General features: G+C 49.1%; 3 protein-coding genes across 3 annotated transcripts in view; 2 read left to right on the forward strand and 1 right to left on the reverse strand.

Moving 5' to 3' along the window:
- GNL3L (G protein nucleolar 3 like) overlaps window positions 1-23716 on the forward strand; it is a 517777-nt gene that overhangs the window by 394869 nt on the left and 99192 nt on the right. The window lies entirely within an intron of this gene.
- MAGED2 (MAGE family member D2) overlaps window positions 1-23716 on the forward strand; it is a 645534-nt gene that overhangs the window by 267833 nt on the left and 353985 nt on the right. The gene's annotated exons all lie outside the window — the stretch shown is intronic.
- Window positions 1-23716, reverse strand: part of FGD1 (FYVE, RhoGEF and PH domain containing 1) — a 50209-nt gene that overhangs the window by 3991 nt on the left and 22502 nt on the right. The window contains exons 2-14 of the mRNA XM_050776866.1: window positions 21673-21846; window positions 20941-21118; window positions 20374-20815; window positions 19178-19267; window positions 18173-18321; window positions 16080-16236; window positions 15835-15973; window positions 7052-7110; window positions 6763-6909; window positions 6209-6301; window positions 5965-6044; window positions 787-817; window positions 182-283 (exon numbers count right to left, since the gene is read on the reverse strand). Coding sequence (XP_050632823.1) covers window positions 182-283; window positions 787-817; window positions 5965-6044; window positions 6209-6301; window positions 6763-6909; window positions 7052-7110; window positions 15835-15973; window positions 16080-16236; window positions 18173-18321; window positions 19178-19267; window positions 20374-20815; window positions 20941-21118; window positions 21673-21846 — 1841 coding nt within the window. The remainder of the gene's footprint in view (window positions 1-181; window positions 284-786; window positions 818-5964; window positions 6045-6208; window positions 6302-6762; window positions 6910-7051; window positions 7111-15834; window positions 15974-16079; window positions 16237-18172; window positions 18322-19177; window positions 19268-20373; window positions 20816-20940; window positions 21119-21672; window positions 21847-23716) is intronic.

Raw genomic sequence — 23716 nt, forward strand, 5'->3', positions numbered from 1 at the left:
GGCCTCAGTTTCCCCAATGATTTCTCTGTGGCCCTACCAATGGAAGACTGCTTCTGAGGTCATGCATTGCCTCTCTGGTCATTACCCTCTGGGAAGGGGAGAGGATCATCTAAAGGTCAGGTGGGGATTTGAAAGTCTGGAAGGGGTCCCAGTACAGGGGAAAGAGGGCGGGGACTCTTACTGGAGAGTTGGGCGGGGTGTCTTCATCTTCCCTGTTTGTTGAGTTCAACAGTTTGAAGGTCTCCAGCGTCTGTTCATGCTTCAGGAGGGTGGAGTTGATGGCCTGGGGAGGAGGTTTAAGAAATGAGAAGTCAGATCACCCCACAAACCACCCATTTCTACCTTCACCTCACCTTCCTGTACCCTAGCCTGAACTTAGAATAGCTGGGTTTCAGACCCAGCTCTGTCGCTGGTAGGTGGATGACTGAACAAATCCCCTCCCAAATCCAGGTCTCAGTGTTACAAGTGTAAAATGGGGGAGGGGGAGTGGTGGCTGAAAAACCTCAGGTGGCTTTCTTGGCCACCTTCTGGGCTTAAGATTTTACAGAGCTTGACACCCTCACCTTACACACCCTCAGAGAAATCAGCTTCCTAAAAGAAGAGTTTGTGAGTTTCTGCTCAACCTCTGCACCTCAGTTTGCTTATCTGTAAAATGGGGATAGTAAAGTTTGTTGAAAGGTGTCTGGGACCATTCTGGTTAGATGTGAGTTTTGAGGGAGAATCCATCAACCCCTAGGAGATTGTTAATACTCTTCTAGCCCCCTACCACAGAACCTTGGATGTTACCTGGACCCAGTCTTTCTTCTCCTCCTCAGTCCTTGGGGTGGGGAATAAAAAAGAAAGATGTTTGGTTAGGCAGGCCCACAAAAAGCAATTGGAGTGGAAGAGCAGGTGTTTTGGAGTCAGAAAGACCTGGGTTTGACCCTCCTCTTCTTCACCTATTATTTATATGACCTTGGGCAAGTCACATAATCTGCCTGGGTTTATTTATTCAACGATTATTAATACTTTCCAGACCCTGTGCTAAGAACTTGAGCTTCAGAGAGGACCCTGCCCTCAAGAAGCTCATGGTCCAGTAGAGGAAATAGGGACAATACAGGGAGATGATGGTGAAAATAAGGCCAAGGAGCCCAGAGGAGGGGACATGTCCCAGTCTGAAGTTTGGGTGAGGACTTTTCAAGTAGGTGCTAGGCCTCAGGTAGAGGGGTAAGGGTGAAATGTATGGGAGAGAATATAGAACATAAAAGAAACCATGTCAATAATTATCAGTTGGCCAGGTGTGGGTGGCTCACGCCTGTAATCCCAGCACTTTGGGAGGTCAAGGCGGGTGGATCACTTGAGGTCAGGAGTTGGAGACCAGCCTGGCGAAATTCTGTCTCTACTAAAAATACAGAAATTAGCTGGGCATGATGGCTCATGCCTGTAGTCCCAGCTACTCAGGGGGCTGAGGCATGAGAATCGCTTGAGCCCAGGAGGTGGAGGTTGCAGTGAGCGGAGATCGTCCCACTGCACTCCAGCCTGGGCGACAGAGTGAGACTCTGTCTCAAAAAAGAAAAAAATATTCTCTGTTGCTGGGATGTCAAGTTTGAGAAAAGAGGGTAGTTTTTTTTTTCATTTGTAAAATGGAGATAATGATTATCACTCTCTGGGTTCTGAGCAGTAACTGAGGTAACGTGTACAGTGCTCAGCACAATGTCTGGCACACTCGATGCTCAATCAGTGTGAGTTCTCCTTCCCTTTGTCTTCCTTCCCTGACTCTTCTATCTGCTCTGCACTGCACTGCACTGCAATCACCTTATTCTGATTGTATTCTTTTTTTTTTTTTTTTGAGACAGAGTCTCGCTCTGTCACTCAGGCTGGAGTGCAGTGGCATGATCTCGGCTCACTGCAACCTCAGCCTTCCAGATTCAAGCCATTCTCCAGCCTCAGCCTCCCAAGTAGCTGGGATTACAGGTGTGCGCCACCACGCCTGGCTAATTTTTGTATTTTCAGTAGAGACGGGGTTTTGCCATGTTCACCAGGCTTGTCTTGAAACTCCTGACCTCAGGTGATCCTCTCTCCTCAGCCTCCCAAAGTGTAGGGATTACAGGCATGAGCTACCGCGCCTGCCCTATTCTGATCGTATTCTTTTAAAAAATTATTTTATTGGCCAGGTGCGGTGGCTTACGCCTGTAATCCCAGCACTTTGGGAGGCCGAGGCAGGTGGATCACCTGAGGTCAGCCTAGCCAACATGGCATGGCAAAACCCCGTCTCTACTGAAAATACAAAAATTGGCCGGGTGTGGTGGCGAGAGCCTATAATCCCAGCTACTTGGGAGGCTGAGGCAGGAGAATCACTTGAACCTGGGAGGCGGAGCTTGCAGTGAGCCAAGATGGCGCTACTGCTGCCACTCCAGCCTGGGCAACAAGAGAGAAACTGTGACTCAAATAAAAAATTATTTTATTTATCTATATTTTCTAATTTATAATTGCTTAGAAGTGAACAAGTGTTGCTTTTTATTTTTAAGAGCCACAATAGGCCGGGAGTGGTGGCTCATACCTGTTGTCTCAGCACTTTGGGAGGCTGAAGCGGGAGGATCGCTTGAGGCCAGGAGTTCAAGACCAGCCTGGGCAACATAGTGAGACCTCATCTCTACAAAAAATACAAAAATTAGCTGGGCATGGTGGCATATGCTTGTATTCCCAGCTACTTGGGAGGCTGAGGCAGGAGGATCACTTGAACCCAGGAGTCTCTTGAGGCTGCAGGGAGCCATGATCATGCTACTGCACTCTAGGCTGGATGACAGGGAGAGACCCCTATCTCAAAAAAAAAAAAAACTACAGTAGTGTTTTTTTTGGCTGTTCATGCTGAAGTGTATAGGGTCCTGATATTTGTAATTTACTTTAAAATGGTTCAGCAAAAGACATTTAATGTCAATAGTTGTTGACTCTTAAATAAGTGGTTGTACACCCTGATCACCCTGATACACACATTAAAATCACCTGGGGACCAGGTGTGGCGGCTCATGCCTGTAATCCCAGCACTTTGGGAGGCCGAGCCGGGCAGATCACGAGGTCAGGAGTTCGAGACCAGCCTGGCCAACATGGCGAAACCCCGTCTCTACTGCAAATACAAAAAGTAGCTGGGTGCAGTGGCATGCACCTGTAGTCCCAGCTACTCAGGAGGCTAAGGCAGGAGAATTGCTTGAACCCAGGAGGCGGAGGTTGCAGTGAGCCGAGATCGCACCACTGCACTCTGGCCTGGGCGACAGAGCGAGACTCCGTCTCAAAAATAAATAAAAATTAAAAACTAAAATAAAATCAACTGGGGAGCTTTTAGAGCTCTCCATGTTCAGGCTATCCCCCAAGCCCATTAAATTAGAATCTCTGCAGATGGGTCCCAGGCATCCGTAATTTTTAAAAGCTCCCCAGCTGATTCCAATGGTTGCCAAAGTTGAGAAGCAGCTGTCTAAGTTGTGGGCATCTGGGTGCTTGTACTTATATTTTTCTGGATATTTGAAAATTTACATTAAATTTCTGTTTTCTTTTAAGGGCAGTAAAAGTGACTGCAAAGCAAAGCAAACCCTCCATGCCTTCCTGCGGCCACTAGGAGGAAATCCTACACTGCTTGGCTGCCCCTTCTGGACCCAGTGTCCCACTGCAGCCCCTTTCCTCTCTGAAGATGATGAGTCCCTGTCACGTGGCTTGTCACTCCCCTGGATGTGCAGGGCATGTGCTTTGCTCTCACTTTCCCTGCTGCAGGCCTCCTTGAGGCTCTCAATCTCCCCAAGCTTCAAGACTCACTTCATCCCCCAGGAGGACACCCTCTATCTCACATTCATCTCTCTCTCCCACCTCCTCACAGTCACAGCCAGTCATTTCTCACTTTCTCACAGCCTGTCAGAAGCAGGCCATCTACTGACATGAATCCATCCTCTGACCCTCACCATGACCCTGATACCCTTTCACCTGGGCCCTCAGAAGGCAGCATAGACACTGGTTAGGAACGTGGACTCCAGGGCTGGATGACCTGAGCTCCAGTCTCAGCTCTGCTCCTTTCTTGCTCTGGGATCTTGGGCAAGTACATAAATATTCTTTTTCTTTCTTTCTTCTTTCTTTCTTTTTTTTTTAAGAGGCGAGGTCTCGTTATGTTGCCCAGGCTGGTCTCGAACTCCTGGCCTCAAGTGATCCTCCTACCTGGGCCTCCCAAAGTGCTGGGATTACAGGTGTGAGCCAGTGTGCCCTGCATGCAGAACTGTCCTACAGCTAAGTTTCCCCATTTGTAAAGTAGATTTATGGTAACAGTAGCTACTTCTAGGGCTCTTGTAAGCTTTTGACTAATCAACTTAGACTTAAAATTTTAAGTTAACATTCACTCAAAACAGTACCTGGCAAAAAGCTAAGTCTTCAGGAAATATGAGCTATGATTATAATCATCCAAGTAGAAAATGGATATGAAAGGCCCCTCTGTTAAATGGCTGGCCATTATCCCATGCTATTATTTTAAAATGTTTGTTATAAAAAACTTCAAGCATACAAAAAAGTAAACAGGATAGCACAAGTACAATACATATCTATATACCCACTATAGAGATGCAAATTTTTTTTATATTTTGCCATATTTACTTCATATATATGTACATACAGTCACACGTCACTTAACCACGGGGATGTGTTCTGAGAAAGGTGTCATTAGACCATTTCATTGTTGTGCGAATATCAGAGAGTGTACTGACACTAGTACACTAGATGGTCTAGCCTATGACACACCTAGGCTATAAGGTACAGCCTATGGCTCTTAGGCTACAAACCTGTAAAGCATGTTACAGTTGTACTGAATATTGTAGCAATTTGTAGCACACTAATTATTTGGGTATGTAAACGTATCTAAACCTAGAAAAGGTATAGTAAAGCCAGGCGCAGTGACTCATGCCTGTAATCTCAGCACTTTGAGAGGCCACGGCAGGCAGATCACTCGAGATCAGGAGTTTGAGACCAGCCTGGACAATATGGCAAAACCCTATCTCTACTAAAAATACAAAAATTAGATGGGCGTGGTGGCGTGCACCTGTAATCCCACTTACTCAGGAGCCTGAGGCAGGAGAATTGCCTGAACCTGGGAGGCGGAGGTTGCAGTGAGCTGAGATCACGCCACCGCACTCCTGGGTGACAGAGTGAGACTCTGTCTCAAAAAAAGAAAAGAAAAGGTATAGTAAAATACGGTACTTTAATCTTATGGGGTCACTGTGTATATATGCTCTGTCATTGACCAAAATGTTGTTATACAGTGCATGACTGTGTATGTGTATGTATGTATATGTGTGCAAATGTGTATGTATGGTTACATATGTATTTTTTGGGTGCTGAACCACTTTTAAGTAATTAACAGACATTGTGATACTAAGCCCTCAGCATGCACTGCTGCAAAACAAGGCCATTCTCCTGCATAACCACCATACCATTATCACACCTAAGACAGCAATAATTTCTCAATATCTAATGTTCGCTTTACATCCAAATTTTCTCTTATTGTCCCACAAATGTCTTTTAGGGCTCTTTATCCCAAACCAGTCTTCTGTCATGGACCAAGTACTGCATTTGATTGTTATGTCTCTTAGATCTCTGAATCTACAATAAACTGTTTGTGGTGGTATTATTCATGTTGGGTTTCGCATCCCATTCTTCTCTCTCCTCTAACAAAATCCACCAGAAGAAATTCTTGCTTTAATTAGGGAGAGCTTATTCATTTTCCAAACGGTTCCCCCGGCAGGAGTGCCACATTTCCCCACATCGTGAAGTACTCACCCTGAATCTAAATGGCGTCTAACCCTTAGGGATCACCCCCACCGCTGAAGAGCAAGCCTGCATCTTTGGGGAAAGGTGCCCATCCTGTCTCTGGAACAATCTCTGGGCCTGGAATGCCTCAGCATAGCTGAAGAAAAGGGAGGTAGGCGCTGGAGGAAAGGCATAGGCAAGGACAAGTACCTGGCCTGGAGCTCCAGGGAGCGCTGCTTTCCTGACACCAGGAAGGTTCGAGGCAGATTGAGGTTGGAGCTCTCCTTTAGCTGAATGGAGGGAGAAAGGGGCGTGGTGAGGCCACTGAACTCCACAGGGCCCTAGCCCTCTGCACACATACACACACAGACTCGGGGTCAAAGCCAGTATCTTTGTTCCTCCCAACACCAATGCCCCACTCTAGGTTCCCATTTCCCACCTCCTGGATGCTCACCTCCATGCCATCTACATCAATGCGTGCCCGCACGCTAAACTTCTGGCCAAGGAGCCGCAGCCTGGGCACGCAGTAAAGGAGGCGGTCGTTGAACTAGGAAGGAAAAAGTTTGGGATGTATGTGCGGAGGGCCTAGTGGGGATGTGGCCCAGCTCCTTGCCCTGAAGCTTTACTGCTGAGGACTGTAGGCAATAGATGGAGAAAAGACAGCCCAAATTGGGCACAGGGGTCACAAGGAAAGAGCCTAGGCGTGGAAGACACTCCCTAGTGGGGAACCTTGGGCAAGTCACTTCTCTGCAAGGCTTAGTTACTTCATCTGTAAAATGGAGAAAAAAAAATCCTAGCTAGGTAGTGAAAATACAGTTCATTACTAGAGGAGAGAATGGCTAGCAGGAGGTATAGTCTTTGTTTTTCTTTTTTTTCCTCTTTCAGGAATGAAAGGAGGTAGTCTTGAGTGAGTACCAGGTCACTGTGTGTGTGTGTGTGTGTGTGTGTGTGTGTGTGTGTGTGTTGGGAGGGGCATGACCCACCCACAATTCCATGCCTGGCACTTACTAGTATGAGGTATCGGTCTTGAGTGGTCCCATTCTTTGCTGACAGCTTAAGGATGTGGCCTTCTTTTATGAGCTCTTTGGTGGGGCTGACAATGTCCTCCTCGCCCCCTAACAGCTCATATACTTTCAGCAGCTTATGCATTCGCTCCTGGCAGAAGACAGGGAACAAAAGGCACGGTTGGGGTGCCAGCCTCCTGTCAGATGCTCACAAGTCATGACACCCCCACCCCAGGATGGAGACACCACAGGTGGGTGGCCAAGGAAGGGCAGGGGCTAGAAGGGCCACTCACCATTTTGCGGATGGCAGCATTCGAGTGCTCTGCTGCTGTGGCTATCAGCTCCAGAGACTCTACAGGCATAGAGAGGTGAGGTCAGATGGGGGACTAGCAGAGAGGAGCCTTTCCGGGGCTCCTTTTTTTTTTTTCTTTTGAGAGGGAGTCTCGCTCTGTTGCCCAGGCTGGATTGCAGCGGCATGATCTCGGCTTACCACAACCTCTGCCTCCCAGGTTCAAGCGATTCTCCTGCCTCAGCCTCCCAAGTAGCTGGGACTACAGGCGTGTGCCACCACGCCAGCTAATTTTTTATTTTTAGTAGAGATGGGGTTTCACTATGTTGGCCAGGCTGGTCTCAAACTCCTGACCTTGTGATCTACCCACCTCAGCCTCCCAAAGTGCTGGGATGACAGGCGTGAACCACCGCACCCGGCCTCGGGGTTTCTTTCCTCCCTGAACACCTCCTCCTGGCTTGATCACACCCTCCCATCTCAGAAAGCTTCACTCTCAAAGAGGTCCACAGCAACATCATTTAAAATCAGATGTCCAATGTCACAATGCCAGAATCACAATAGATGGAATAGTTGGCAGCCAATAAAAAAATGCAAGCTTGCCAAGATTATTATTACCATTAATAATAACAATAAGAGTTACATATGTAACCAGAAGGAAGCATACCCATGTTGTCTCTGGACGGTGGGACTATGGGTGGTTTTTATTATCTTCTTTAGTTTTTCTGTATTTTCCATATTTTTGACAAAGAACATGTATTACTTTTATAATCAGAAAAAGCCATATAAAGAAACAATGAGATGATCCTGTTCTTTGTCTCAATGATTCTGATTCTGGGTATCTGTGCTAGGAAAATACACATTCTATACACAAACACACTTTCATCATACTGGTATTTACAACAGTTCCAAGTGGGAAACAAAAATGTCTATCTGTAGGGGAGCACACCCACCTGTACCTCTTCCCTGCCAAAAAAAAAAAGAAAGAAAGAAAGAAAGAAAAGAGGCCGTGCCTCTTCCCTGCCAAAACAAATGGCCACCTGTAGGGGTTCAGTTAAATACATTATGCTGTCTTCATATAATGGAATATTAAACAACCTTTACAAATGATCCTCATGTAGGGCTTTAAATAATCTGGGAAATGCTCAGGGTGTTTTAAGAAAAGGATACAAACATGTTTATATAGAATGATCTCACTTTTACAAGTATACATGTCTAAAAAACACCAGGAAGAATTTATGTCACAATGTTCATTGTGCTTATTCTCTGGGGGCTCAGATCACAGGTGATTTTTTCCCTACTTCATCTTTTTCTGTAATTTCCATATTTCCTACAGTGACCAGGTACTGTCAGAAAAAAAAAAAAAAAAGCTGAAATAAGTCCCTGTACATCTCCACCCACTAATAAATCCCACCCATGCTTAAGGCCTGGCCACAGTCTCCATGTACCCCGTTGGGATCTCCCCACTCAGATCAGCCTGTGCTGGAGGAGCAGAGGTGCTTCTGAAGAAGGTCCATATGGCTGGCCAACCAAGTCTTGTTTTCCTAAGAGGCTCTCTCTTCATGACCAAGTTTTGGTGCTCAAGGAGATCTATGGCCCCAGTCCCAGCTCAGGCGTCCACATGCCTTTCAGGGGCCGGGCTCTAATCTCCAACCCTTCTTCCGAAATCCTGGCTGCCAGAAGGAACTTTCTCACACCGTTTACTGCCACTCCTCTGCTCAAATCTGTCAGTGGCTCCCCTGTGCCTGCAGGGTAAAGACCTAGCCCTTTAGCCCAACACTCAAAGCCCTTGGTGAGGCCGGGCGCGGTGGCTTACGCCTGTAATCCCAATACTTTAGGAGGCCAAGGGGGACAGATCACCTGACTTCAAGACCAGCCTAGCCAACATGGCAAAACCCCGTCTCTACTAAAATTACAAAAATTCGCCAGGGATGGTGGCATGTGCCCGTAATCCCAGCTACTCGGGAGGCTGAGGCAGGACAATCACTTGAACCCTGGAGGTGGAGCTTGCAGTGAGCTGAGATCATGCCACTGCACTCCAGCTTGGGCGACAGAGCGAGACTCCGTCTCAAAAAAAAAAAAAGAGAAAGACTCAAAGCCCTTGGTGATGTGGCTTCTGCTGACCACTCCAGCTTCCTGCACCTCCCTAAACATGTCCCGTCTTACTTCATCTGGCCAACGGTCACTCTGTCTTCTGGATCCAGCTCACCTCCTCCAGTGAGCCTGCCCAGAGTTGCCGGGCTGGGTTAGGACCCTGTCCGGGTTCTCACATTCTCCTTTGCTCCCTTCTGTCCCACTAGTCACAGTGCTCATCGTGTATTTATACATCTGCATCCATATTCCTCAGTAGACTAGGAGCTCCCTAGGACAGGGCCAAGGTCCCAATGCCCTCTCCAGGCAGATGCTTTGGATAAATTAGCTCCTTCAACCCTCACAACAACCCTGTAACATAGGTGATTGTGCCCCATTTATCTAATGAGGAAATCAAGACTCAGGGAGAAGGTGGCCACCCTAGGTTGCCTACCTGGGTGGCAGAGTTGGCATCAGAGCTGGGAATGATCTCCCAGCTGCCTCTTTTCCTACACATCCTACATCTCCCCCACCCCAGGGCAGGGGGCAGGCTGAGTGGTAGAGGTAGGAGGTACCCAGGGAAGGGGATAGGAAGAAGACTCTGGCAAGTTGTGGGCACACAAGCTCAGGCCTGTGTAGGCTGATGGGCTCTGACTGGAGGCTTTGTTACAACGAGCTCTGCCTGGAGATGTCTCATGTGGAGTATAGACCGGCATTTCCAAGGATCCAGGGTGTACAGTCCTTATCTGGGGCCTCAGTGTGGGGATTTCAGCCTAGAATTTCACTTAGGGGTTCAGGCTAGGGACTGCAATCTGGGGGGCCTGATGTAGGGGCTTGGTTTGGAAGCTTTAGTGGGGCCTGGTCTGGGCTTGGCAGTCTAGGATCTTGGTTTGGAGTTTAGTCTTGGGCCCATTGTAGGCAACAGAGGCCAGGAGTTCCAGATGGCCTGGTCTAGGGTCCAGGCTCTAGAGTGCAGTCTGGAAAGTAGAAAGTGGGCAAGTCAGTTTGGGGAACCAGACATATGATTCTGTGAGGCTCAGCCTGGGGAATTTAGTCTGAGGGGTAAAAAATTGGGAGCTCAGCTTAGGATCTTGGGCTGAGAATCTTAGTGTGCATATCTCAGGTGGGCTCTCATTCAGAGATTCTCATTCTGAACAGCTCAGAAAACCAGACCGGGAAGTTGTTTCTGGGGACAAAGTTTCATCTCTGGACTTGATGTGGGGAGTGCAATCTGGGAGGCTCCATTAGGGAAGCTCAGATGGCCAAGCTCAAGCTCTGAGGTTCATGCTGGGGCCTGAGATAGGGTTGGGATTGATACAAAACAGGAAACTCAATTTCTTCAACTCAGGCTGCTCTGCCTATGGAGTAGCCATTCTTTATTTCTTTACTTCTTAATAAACTTGCTTTCACTTAAAAAAATAATAATAATAAAAGGCCGGGCACGGTGGCTCACGCCTGTAATCCCAGCACTTTGGGAGGCCGAGGTGGGCAGATCATGAGGTCAGGAGATTGAGAATATGCCGGCCAACATGGTGAAACCCCATCTCTACTAAAACACAAAACTTAGTCAGGCGTGGTGGTGCGCGCCTGTAGTCCCAGCTACTCGGGAGGCTGAGGCAGGGGAATTGCTTGAACCCAGGAGGCGGAGATAGAAGTGAGCCGAGATTGTGCCATTGCACTCCAGCCTGGCAAAAGAGAGAGACTCAGTCTCAAAAAAAATAAAAATAAAAATAGGCTGGGTGTGGTGGCACATGCCTGTAATCGCAGCACTTTGGGAGACCAAGGCGGGCAGATCATGAGGTCAAGAGATCAAGACCATCCTGGCCAACATGGTGAAACCCTGTCTCTACCCAAAATACAAAATTTAGCCAGGTGTGGTGGTGGGCGCCTGTAATCCCAGCTACTTGGGAGGCTGAGGCAGGAGAATTGCTTGAACTTGGGAGGCGGAGGTTGCAGTGAGCCAAGATTCCACCACTGCACTCCAGCCTGGGTGACAGAGGGAGACTCCCTCTTAAATAAATAAATAAATAATAAAAAATAAATTTCTCATATTCAACCTGGGGCCAATTTTAGAGGGATGGGCATTAGCTAGCACATTTAGTAATAAAAGCAGCTAACATTTATTGAGCCTTTACCATGTACCAGGCATTGTGCTAGGAGCTTTACCCAGGTTATCTCATTACTTCTCAAAACAACCATATGAGGTAGGTATCATTGTCATCCCCATTCTACATGTGAGAAAACTTAGGCTGAGAGGCTGAGCAGCTTGCCCAAGGATACACAGTTGAGAAAATGGACTCTATCTGGAGCCCACTCTAGGTCGTTTTCATTGGTGGCTCACTTTGGGTCTAGTGCAGGGAGCTTATTTGGAGAATTTTCACCTGGGGATGTTGTGCTGGGGATCCAGTGTGAAAATAAAATTGCAGAACTGAGTCCTGGGAGCTCAATGTGGACCTGGGACTAGGCACTTAGCCTGAGTGGCTTAATTTGGGGGACAGTCTCATAATCTAGGGCATTAGTCCTGGAGCTCATCATGGGACTCTCCATCTGGTAAATGAAAAATAGGGGTCGTTGGCCGGGCATGGTGGCTCATGCCTGTAATTCCAGCACTTTTGGAGGCCGAGGCAGGTGGATCACGAGGTCAGGAGTTCGAGACCAGCTTGGCCAAGATGGTGAAACCCCGTCTCTACTAAAAATACAAAAATTAGCCGGGTGCAGTGGCGGGTGCCTGTAATCCCAGCTACTCGGGAGGCTGAGGCTGCAGAATCGCTAGAACCAGAAAGGCGGAGGTTGCAGTGAGCCGAGATCACGCCACTGCACTCTAGCCTGGGCAATGGAGCAAGACTCTGTCTCATAAAAAAAAAAAAAAAAGAAAAAGAAAAGAAAAGAAAAAGAAAAAAGAAAAATAGGGGTCATCAGTCTAGGGGACTTGGGCTGGGGAGAACACAGCCTGGAATCTCTGTCTGGAGCTCAGTCTGGGCTGCTGAATTTCAGGGTTCCCCCTGGGGAACTCAAGGAATCCAGTCTGGGGGCACAGTGGGGCTTCAGTCTATAGGACAGACCTGGAGAGTCAGTCTTTTAAGTTCAGGCTGAAAGTTTCAGTCTGAGGGATACGAAATAGGAGAATTAATCTAGGGTGCTCAGTTGGCAATACTTGTCTATAGAATGGTGGCCAAGGAGATCAGACTGGGAAGCTCTTTTGGGGACCTCAGGCTGAAGGCTCTCACTGGGACCCCACTCTCAGGACGCAGGGTGGGAAGAGTATTCCAGGTGGGAAGAGGCCCAGTCTGGGGATCTTAGTTTGAGAAACCAGTGTTGGGATCTATAACTGGGACCTCAGACTGGGCTTAGTATGAAGGTTCAGTTTGGAGATGTCAGTCCATGGGGCCCATCCCAGGGAATCAGTCTGGAAGGCCCTTTCTAGAAGTTCAGGCTGGCACATCAGTGAGGGCTCTTTTTCAGCAGGAGGAATGAGGTACTTACTTATGCTGCAGATATCTGCTTGTAGAGCTTAGCTATTAAACTTTCTAGAGGCCTAGTTCTTTCTAGGGGTCCAGGCTTGGTAGTGAAGTGCCCCATCTGGCGGGGTGGAGGAGGCTTAGTATGGGAAGCGGACACAGCAGTGGACACAACTGTCCACTCCCCATTCTTTTTTTTTTTTTTTTTTTGAGATGGGAGTCTTACTCTGTGGCCCAGGTTGGAGTGCAGTGGCACGATCTTGGCTCACTGCAGCCTCGGCCTCCCAGGTTCCAGCGATTCTCCTGCCTCAGCCTCCAGGGTAGCTGGGATTATAGGCACGGCCACCACACCTGGCTAATTTTTGTATTTCTAGTAGAGACGGGGTTTCACCATCTTGGCCAAACGCCAGACCTCCTTTTTATTCAGGCTGGTCTCAAACTCAACTCCAGACCTCAGGTGATCTACCTGCCTCGGCCTCCCAAATTGCTAGGATTACAGGTGTGAGCCACCACACCCGGCCTCAACCCCCATTCTTATGGCTTTTAGGACCCCACACTTTCTTTGTTTTCTTCCTACCTTTAGGGCTCCTCCTTTTTTTTTTTTTTTTTTTTTTTGAGATAGGGTCTCACTCTGTCACCCAGGCTGGAGTGCGGTGGCGCCACCTCGGTTCACTGCAACTTCTGCCTCCCGGGTTCAAGTGGTTCTATTGCCTCAGCCTCCTGACTAGCTGGGATTACAGGCGTGCACCACCATACCTGGCTAATTTTTGTATTTTCAGTAGAGACGGGGTTTCACCATGTTGGCCAGGCTGGTCTCAAACTCCTGACTTCGTGATCCACCTGCCTCGGCCTCCAAAAGTGCTGGGATTACAGGTGTGAGCCACCGCACCCAGCCTAGGACCGCTCCTTCTAAGTCTCCTTTGCTGATTCCACTTCCCTGAGGTTTGTCCTTGGCCCTCTTTCCCCTCCTTTTACACTTACTCCCTTTGGTGATCTCGGCCAGCCCTATGGCTTTGGAATACTATCTATGTGCAAATGACATCCAAATCTCTCCCTGGAATTCTAGATTCATCTAACTGCCTGACTAGCAGCTCACTTTGAACATGTCCAAAAACAGACTCCTAAGATCATCTTAGAAACCATCACCACCAGCCAAAAACCTACGAGTCATTCCTGACTCTTTCTCTCAAGCCCTGCATCCACTCCACCCTAGTCCTCTCAGTGCTGCTTCTGAAAAGAATATATCCTGAATCCAACCATTTCTCACAGATTCTACTGCTACTGTCCTCATCCAAGCCAACTTTTCTCACTTGGATTATTGCAAAAGCCTTCTAACTGATCTCTCAGCTCTCTCTCTTGCTCCCCAAGTGATCAACATCGAAACCTTCCCATGGCTACCCACCACACTCAGAATAAAATCCATCTCCTTATCTTGGCCTTCAGTCTTTGCTCCTCTCTCCAACCCCATTTCTACCATTCTACTCTCACTTGTCACGTTCAGAGATATGCAACCTGTCCAGCACCCCACCTCCTCTAATATCTCCCCTTGCCTTGGACACTATACTTGCTGTTGCCTCTGCCTGGAACATGCTCCACTCCAACAGGCATGTGCTTACCTTCTTTTTATTCAGGTTTTGACTCACTGTCTTCTAGTCAGACAGGCCACCCAATCTCAAGTAGGCTCTCCAGCCACTGTCATGCCACCCTCTTCTAACTCTCAGAATTACACTCAGCACCTATCTAATATTCTACTGTGTATTTAGTTACTTATTTATTTATTCTTGAGATGGAGTCTCACTCTATCACCCAGGCTGGAGTGCAGTGGCTCAATCACAGCTCAATGCAACCTCTGCCTCCCGAGTTCGAGTGATTCTCCTGCACTGGCATCCCGAGTAGCTGGAATTACAGGCACCCACCACCACGTCCAGCTATCTTTTTTTTTTTTTTTTTTTTTTTTTTTGAGATGAAGTCTTGCTCTGTTGCCCAGGCTGTAGTGTAGTGACGCAATCTCGGCTCACTGCAACCTCCGCCTCCTGGGTTCAAGCAATTCTCCTGCCTCAGCCTCCCGAATAGCTGGGACTACAGGTGCCCGCCACCACGCCCAGCTAATGTTTGTATTTTTAGTAGAGACAGGGTTTCACCATGTTGGCCAGGCTGGTCTCAAACTCCTGACCTCAGGCGATCCCCTGGTCTCGGCCTCCCAAAGTGCTGGGATTACAGGCATGAGCCACTGCGCCTGGCCTCTACTGTGTGTTTATTATTTTTGTTTACTGTGTCTCTTGCTGACTAGAATATATGCTCCCTGAGATCAAGGACCTTGTCTGTTTTGTTCACCTCTATATCCCCAGTACCTAGAACAATGCACAAAAACATGGAGGTGCTCAGTAAGTAGCTGTTAAGTGAATGAATGAATGAATGAAAATAACAATCTGGGGAAGAGAAAGTGGGGTAGGCTGTGGGGAGCTCTATCTGGGGTATGGGGTTCAGGCTGATACTGGAGGGATCGGGATAGAAGACTTTTCTAGTGGTTCAATGTGTAAGGATTCAGTCTGGGGAGGAGGTATCTCAGCCTAGAGATCCAAATTTGAGAGGTGGAAAATTTGGGGTCCAGTCTAGGGTGCTCAATTTGGAGGTTCTTTTGGGAGGTTCATTCTGGGTAGTGGCTGATGGACATGGAGGAAAGCTCTAAATCTGGAGGATGGAAAATTGATGAGCCAGGGCTCTCTCTGGGTTGCTCAGCTGTGGAGATTCTGTGATGTGGGTTTGGCCTGAGAGGTCAGTCTGGCCTCTCAGCGTGGTGGCTCAGTCCCTGAAGTTTCAGGCTCAGTTTCCTTTCTCATTTGGTACAACTTCATTTGGGGGTGAGTCTAGGGGTCAGCCTTGGGGTCTCAATCTAGGAAATGGATGAGTTCCTTTAGGGGATCATAATAGGCATGCTCCTCAAACTCTGGGCTTCCAGTTGGGAAGTTCAGGTTGGGGGTCTCCTTCTGAATGTTCTCTTCAGGTATTCGGGCAGGGGTCTCAACTTGGAGGGCCCTGCCTGAATACCCAAAGAGAACATTCAGAAGGAGGATCTCATCCTGGGGTCTCACTTCAGAACCTCAATGTGGGCCTTTCAGTTTGGAGATCCTCCTCTGGGATCTCAATCATGAGGCAATGGAAGGCTGACCCTGTGAATTAAGTCTTGGGGTCCTGCCTCAGAGGTCTGGCCTAGAGTTATTAGTGTGGAGGAGTAGGAAGGGGCCTGGGTGCACACACTCACTTTGGGCATCCTTGCTGTCCGGGGAGCCATGGGGCAGCTTTAACAGATAGTCCTTGAGAAGAAGCTCATAGCGGGGGATGCGCTGCACAGGCTCCAGCATGTGGTGCTGCAATGTCAGGTTGCCACAGGCTTCCTCCTTCTGTGACAGGCAGAAGCAGAGGGGCTCAGATCTGGCTGCAGATCCCCCACCACGTCCCTGCAGACCTCTCCTCCCCCAGTCTGCTCCCTCCAGCTTGACCACTTACCTGCACCTCATGGATGATGACTTTAAACTGGGTGGAACGCTCTGTCCAGGTGTTGACCAGCTCCACAGCCCGGTCAAAGTTCTTCACATACTCACCATACATCTTGAGGAAGGGGGCCAGTTTCTGCAGGATGTCTCCAATGCGTGGGTAGCGGTCCCTGCGGTGGAATTAGGGGCTGATGTGGTCCTGCTGCTCTTTGCCCCTCAGAATCTTCCCCCACAGGTCTCCAGATACCTTTCATCTCAGTCTTAGAAACCTACTTCTCAGCTAGTCTGCTCCTTCAGAAATACTGCTTACATTACAGGCCAATGAGGCCAAGAGGCTCGGCTTGACTTCAGACCACAGCCTGGGATGCCACCTGCCTCAATTCTGCCCTGCCCGAGTGCTGGTTGGAGTACCCACCCTGAGACCTTACTGCCAGGACCACTTCATATACTGATTATCAATTGTGTGCTGGGTGATGCTGGGGACACAGAAATGAGTCACACCCATTTGAGCCCTGAGAGGGTCACCATCTGGTAGGTAAGACAAAGAGACCAGGCCTGGTCTTACTCCTCATTGGTCAGTCTGGTGCAGGAGCAAAGCAAACCAGACCTGGTCCCAGCCCTCAGGGTTCACAGACTCGTGGGGAAATATAGGAACCAGGCTTCATGCTGGCCCTCTGTGGTCACAGTCTGGTGAGGGGGACACACTTGACTCTGTAGGTGTGGAGAATCTGTAGGTATGGGGAATGTGGACATGATTTCAAGCAGGGAGAGACACGGTCTGACTGTTGTTTAGAAAGACCATTCTGGCAAATTGTGTGGACTCTAAAGGCTGGATTGGAAGAAGGCCTGGAGCCTGGGAGGCTGCCTGTAAACCTTGCCCTTCTACCTGAGGACTCAGCTTAGGCATCACCTTCTCCCTGAATCCTTCTGTAATCTCCAAGCTAGGCTTGGTCCAGTTGTCTGGATTCCCACAGCCTCCCATTCTCTGCTCTATCATAGCACTGTAAAAATAAAAAAGGCTCACGTCCATTGAGCACTTATTGTATACACCTGGTACTGTTTTTTGTTTGTTTGTTTGTTTGTTTGCTTTTTGTTTTTTTTTTTTGAGACGGAGTCTTGCTCTGTCGCTCAGGCTGGAGTGCAGTGGCATGATCTCAGCTCACTGCAAGCTCCACCTCCCAGGTTCACACCATTCTCCTGCCTCAGCCTCCCCAGTAGCTGGGACTACAGGGGCCCACCACCACACCTGGCTAATTTTTTGTATTTTTAGTAGAGACTGGGTTTCACCGTGTTAGCCAGGATGGCCTCGATCTCCTGACCTCGTGATCCGCCCGCCTCGGCCTCCCAAAGTGCTGGGATTACGGGCGTGAGCCACCATGCCTGGCCTATACTGGTACTGTTCTAAGCTCTTTTATGTATTAAGTTATTTAATCCTTAAAACAACCCTACAAGGTAGGCCATTATTATTTTCCCCCATTTTATAGATGAGGAAACTGAGGCACAGCAACTTAAGAAACTTGCTCAAAGTTACCAATTGGCACAGCTGGAATTTGAACTCAGCCAATTTGGCTCCTAACCTAATACTCCTGCAGGCTATGCTATTCTGTTGTAATTTTCTGAGTTCTGGTCTGTGTTCCACATCAGACTGGGAGGTCCTGGAAGGCAGAGCTTGGGCCTGATTCTTTTTTCTTTTTCTTTTTTTTTTTTTTTTTAAGAGTCTAGCTCTATCACCTAGGCTGGAGTGCAATGGTGCAATTTTGGGTCACCACACCTCTGCCTCCGGGTTCAAGTGATTCTTGTGCCTCAGCCTCCCGAGTAGCTGGGACTACAGGCACGTGCCATCAGGCCAGGGTAATTTTTAATATTTTTAGTAGAGACAGGGTTTTGCCATGTTGGCCAGGCTGTTCTCAAACTCCTGACCTCAGGTGATTCACCTGCCTCAGCTTCCCAAAGTGCTGGGATGGCACCGTGCCCGGCTCTGATTCTTTTTTCAAAAGTCACTAAGAGGAAGAGCAAGTAGCAATGAAGTCTTGTGTACACCTCTGGGTCTGGGCTCGGCAGGCAGGTGGACAGGGGAGTGGGCAGTCTAGGTCTAGGGCCCCTCACCATTCCTCCATGCGCTTCTCTAGCTCAGGCAGCAGGAACTGCTGGTGGAAGCAATAGATGGAGCAGATGTTAGAGAAGATGCCGTGGACAACGTCGGCCGGGAAGGAACTGCGGTTCCGAGCTTCTTCCAGCAGCCGGGCACAGAACACCTGTGGGGCAGGGCAGAAGCACTCAGCCCAGCTGGGCCTGGGGCTTGGCTGGTGAAGGGGCAGCTTATGGGTGAGGGCAGTATTTGTGGGGAGGCTTGTGGAGCTCTGGAATCAGCATTGGTTTTGAGACTGAGGAGACAGGGAATGGGGTTAGGGTTATATATTGGGGAGATGGATTTCAGGTTATTCCAGCAGTCCCTGGCTTTGGCCCCCACATTTGTGCTTGATCCTGGCAGAGCAAGTATTCTGGCTGAGATCTAACTCAAGTGCGAGGGTGCCTTCTGAAGAAATGTTAGGCTGCCCAGGCACAGAAAGGGGTCCCTGCTGCCAAGAGTTAGGCTTTGGAACAATTAGAAGTCAGGATCAAGGTTAGGCTTAGAATGAGATTCGGGTCAGAGAGAAAGTTGGAATTAGATCCGTTTACTTAATGAATATTTTTGAGTGTCTGTTGTGTGCGAGGCACTGTCACAGAGGGTAAGATAGAGCAGTGAACAAAGATAAAAATCTCTACTCTCAGGGATTCTAGTGGATTTGGGATCTGGAATAGGGCTAGGGTTAGAATGAAGTTCACAGCTAGGGATAAATTCAGGATCTGGGTCTGAGTCAGTACTAGTGTCAGGTCGCAGTCAGGGCTGGTATACCTGCCCAGCATTAGGAGTGAGGGTTGGTATCACGATCAAGCTTGGGGCATAATCAGAGTTGGCTTCATGGACAAGTTGACTTCAAGGTCAGAGAGGAGTCTTACCGCCTCTAAATTCTGGCCACAATGGTGGGATTGAACTCAGGCCCTATCACTTCCTCCTTGAAATGCACCTACAAGGTCCTGGGGCCCTGGTACCCGCAAGGGGTCACTCACCTGATCCAGGAGATGGAGCCTGGAAACGTAGGCCTTCTCAGTTTGCAGGAGCTCATTGGCAATGTGAAACACCTTTTGCTGCACAGTCAACTGGAAAGGAGAAACAGTAACCCCCGATCCATCATCCTCTACCCTAACCCTCATCCAAGCCCCCAGAATTCTTAAAACAGTTCCCATGCCACTCTAAGCCTAATACCACCCTAAGATAACCTTGACCCCCATCTCCAGATCTGTAAGTCCTTCAGCTTCATCCCTGACTCCCCAGTCTACCATAAGGCCTACCCCTCCATTCTGATGACATGCACTCCCTCACTCAACAACTCATTCACCTGCTCTCTCTATTCTGACTCAGCAGAGTGTAGTGGTTAAGCATTTTTGGGATGGTAAGTCAGACTTCCTGGGTTCAAATCCTAAGCTCTGCCATTCACTAGCTTGCATAACTTCTTTAACAGCTCTGTATTTAGGACGCCTCATCCATAAATACAGATAATAATAGGATCTATTTAACGTAGAGGCTGGCGAGAAACAAAAACAAAATAATAATAGGACCGAAGTCTATTGATAATGTATAAATAAAACACAGCAGACTACAGATTAAACGGCGTATAAATGTTAATTAATCATTTATTCACCTATTCAGTACACTATCAGCAAGGGCTTGCTGAGTACCTGGGGTGTGAGAAAAGCACAAAAGTATAAGAACGTATAAAACTCATTGCCTGTTGGCCCAGTTTCCTATTCGTTAGATATATTTGTTGACTACCTGCCATGCTGGCAGTCCCTGGCTTTGGCCCCCACACTTGAGCTTGGTCCTAGCAGAGCAAGTATTCTGGCTGAGATCTAACTCAAGTGCAAGGGTGCCTTCTGAAGAAATGTTAGGCTGCCCAGGCACAGAAAGGGGTCCCTGCTGCCAAGAGCCTTCATCTGCACAGCCTCAGGCCCCTGCAGGGCTCTAGCTCTTGCGCCCCTCCTCCAGCTGTGGAGAAGTCTCTATGGATGTAAGAGACTTTCCATTTTACAAATAAGGAAACTGAGGCTTATGGTAGGGGAGCGGAGGGGGAAAAGACTTGCCCAGTGTCACAGAGCTTGGAAACAAGGTCTTATTTCGAGAAATACTGAGCTAGGGGAAGAATCAAGCATAAAAGGCTCCCAGGTTCTCCACATGGTCCTGCCTCTCAGTGAACACAGGTCAGTACCTCCACAGACTCCTGTCTCTCCATCAGGGGCACTGGGATTTCTCTGTCCTTCTCTTCCTCCTCCTCCTCGTCGTCCTCCTCCTCCAGGTCACTGTCAACCTCTTGGGAGCCAGGCCGGTGGGGGTCGGCCAAGGCAACAGGCACACTAGCCAGGGCAGTGGGCCCAGGGCAGAGGCTGTGGCTGGGGGGCCCGTCATCACTGACGAAGCAGGTCTCCTCGCTGTTGGATGGCGAGCTGATGCTATCAATGCCGCTGTCCCGGTTGGGCACCTTCTCGCCGTCCCGGGGCCCAGGAGCCAGCAGGAACAGGCAGCGAGAGGCCTCGCCCTCTGGGAGCTGGGGCACTGGTTGCTGCGAGGGTGGCTGTGGCAACATGGCTGGCTCTGGGGGACCTGGGCTGGGGCCAGGGGCTGGCCTATCCGAGGCGACAATCACAGGCTCTCTGAGGTGGGTGGTGGACACACATGGAGGCAGGGTATGAGCTTGACTGAGAGGCCTCTCCTGACTATCCTTTCCTGTCCCAGGCTCCCCCTTTCCCCTAGAGGGTGCCCTAGGGACCAGACTCACCTTTCAAACTTCTCAATCAGTGAGGATACTGCTGCAGAACTGGGGCTGGCCTCTGCTCTGGGGGCCAGGCCTTTGGCCACTCGGGGGTCGGCAGGCAGTGGGCGTGATGGTGGAGGGGGGATGGGCTCCAGTGGGGGTGGCATCCGGGGCATCTGCAGGTAGCTGGGCTTTGGGGGCACTGGAGAGATGAATAGGGAAGAGAGAAGGGAGACATCAGTGAGCTGGATTTGAGCCTGGCTAACATGGTGAAATCCCATCTCTACTAAAAATACAAAAATTAGCTGGACGTGGTGGCACGTGCCTGTAGTCCCAGCTACTTGGGAGGCTGAGGCAGGAGAATTGCTTGAACTCAGGAGGCAGAGGTTGCAGTGAGCCAAGATCATGCCACTGCACTCCAGCCTGGATAACAGAGTGAGATTCTGTCTCAAAAAAAAAAAAAAAAAAAGCTGGATTTGGAGGTGGCTGGCTGTCATGGCCAGGCCACTACCCCCTCCACAAACCACAATCTGCACCTTTGCCTGCGGTAGACACAAAGGGGCTGAGGTGAGATCACAGTATGCACACATTAGCCTCAGGCCACAGCCCTCTGTGCACTAGGTAGGTAGCACTGCCCCCGGAGCACGGTGCCTCCCCATCCTTCTAACAAACCCTCTTCTCTGCCACTGGCTAACTTCTCCCTTCCTCTGACCCCTCCCCTGGGCCACTTCTCTGCTCTTTTCCGGGACCACTTACCCTGTGGCTTTGGGCCCGGTGCCCGCTTCAGTGGTGAAGGACGCTGGCTAGGGGTTTCGGTGGGGGGGCCTGGGTCTGAGCGAAGCCTCTGGGGACCTTCTGGATGAGGCTCTAGGCTCTGGCCAGGGTCAAGGGACAAACTTTTAACCAGGATCCGGTTTCCCTGGTGCAGCCCTGCAGGAAGAGAGAAAATGGGTGTGAAGTAACTGACTTTAACCCAAAGGGGAATGGGGTTAAAGTTAAGACTGGCATGTCTTAGCAGCTATCTGGGGTATTGGGTTTCTCTGAGCCCCTTTCCTGGCCACAGTGTTTTTCTGGGAAGCCCCTATCCTAGCCCTCAGATGGAGAGCCAGACCCAGGGCTGGGGCTGGCTGTTTTCATCAACAGATAAGAATTCTTTGTGACTAGTGCATTGATTCCATGTATGTCAGCAGGCAGTATTACTAGTGAGTTTAACCAGGCTGGGGGGTGGCTGTGAGCACCCTGAACTTTATATATGCATTTGCGGCCTTTGTTTATACAGCCACATAGGTATGCTGAGTATAAACCATTCTTCAACGTTTTTGTTAAGGTTCTGACAATATCTAGACTTTCTTGTTTACAATTTTGTGCAGCTAAGTATGCTTAAAAATGATGAAATTGTGTTTCATGAGCAAGTTTTGCTTCTTGAAATCCCAACTTCTGGCTGGGCACAGTGGCTCATGCCTGTAATCCCAGCACTTTGGGAAGCCAAGAAAGGAGGATTGCTTGAGCTCAGGAATTCGAGATGAGTTTGGGCAACAAAATGAGACTCTGTCTCTACAAAAAATATAGAAGTTAGCTGGGCATGGTGGTGTGCACCTGTATTCCCAGCTACTTGGGAGGCTGAGGTGGGAGGATCGGTTGAGCCTGGGAGGTGGAAGTTCCAGGGAGCTGAGATCACCCCACCGCACTCCAGCCTGGGCAAAAGAGCAAGATGCCGTCTCAAGAAAAAAAAAAAAAAAAAGAAGAAGAAAAATGAACACAAAATCCCAACTTCTCAGCAATCTGTATTACCCTCCTCAACTTCCACATCTACACAGACCCACACGCATCTTCCACCCCTGCCACACACACACGTGCAGCATCCAGAGGTCAGGTCACAGAAATAACTTTAAATCAAGCAGCCAGTTCGGAAAAAGGGGAGGCCTTTTTGTACTGTCCCTCTGCCCTCACTGTATGTCCCCTAAAGCCACCTCTATCTTTGGCTCTAGAGGAGATGATGGTCATGCTTAGGAGAGAGGATTTGGTCTGGGAGGCAGTGAGGGATCCCCCACCCCAAAGAAAGGAATGTGGGGCTCATGTGATCCTGGCTGGGCAGGGGGCTGTGGGAGTGCCTCAAATGATAGAGAGGTCAGGTGGGGCCAGAGAGGAGTGGGAAAGGCCTTGGATGCTAGGCTGACATCCATCCTGTAGCAGAAGGGAGCCACAAAAACCCCTTGCAGAGGGAGAGATGGAGGCAAACAGGTGTGAGGACAAGAGAGTAGTAGTCAAGAGCTCCCGGAGGTACCACCATCACATGGTGTAGGTTATGCTGTACCACAGCCACATGGCCTCCCACTCAGTGCCACAGAGGGTCTGTTAGCCTATATCACACACAGTCTCATAAATGACTAGACACAAATGGGCCCACTCAGTCACAGAAACACTTGATGTTATTTACACCATCTCACCCAACTGTAGGTGATCGCCCTCCTGAAAGCCTAGTTACACACAGTCACAAAGACCTGCGGTCACAACCTCACATACGATCACACAGCCTCGCGGTATCACACACACCTGCAAACATGGTCATGCAATCACAAAGACACACAGTCACACAATGGCAATTCTACCATCTCACACACAGCCTCATATAACCGCCCAGCCACATACAATCATATACCCAGCTAGACATTCTTCAAACATGGTTTCACTGAGTCACAAAGATGTACATTGTCATTTACACTGTGTCTCACAATTGCAGGGCCATGGAGTGTCATACACACCATAATGTCACACCTGCAAACATGGTTACACACAAACA

This window comes from Macaca thibetana, chromosome X, assembly GCF_024542745.1.
Source record: "Macaca thibetana thibetana isolate TM-01 chromosome X, ASM2454274v1, whole genome shotgun sequence".
Lineage (NCBI taxonomy): Eukaryota > Metazoa > Chordata > Mammalia > Primates > Cercopithecidae > Macaca > Macaca thibetana.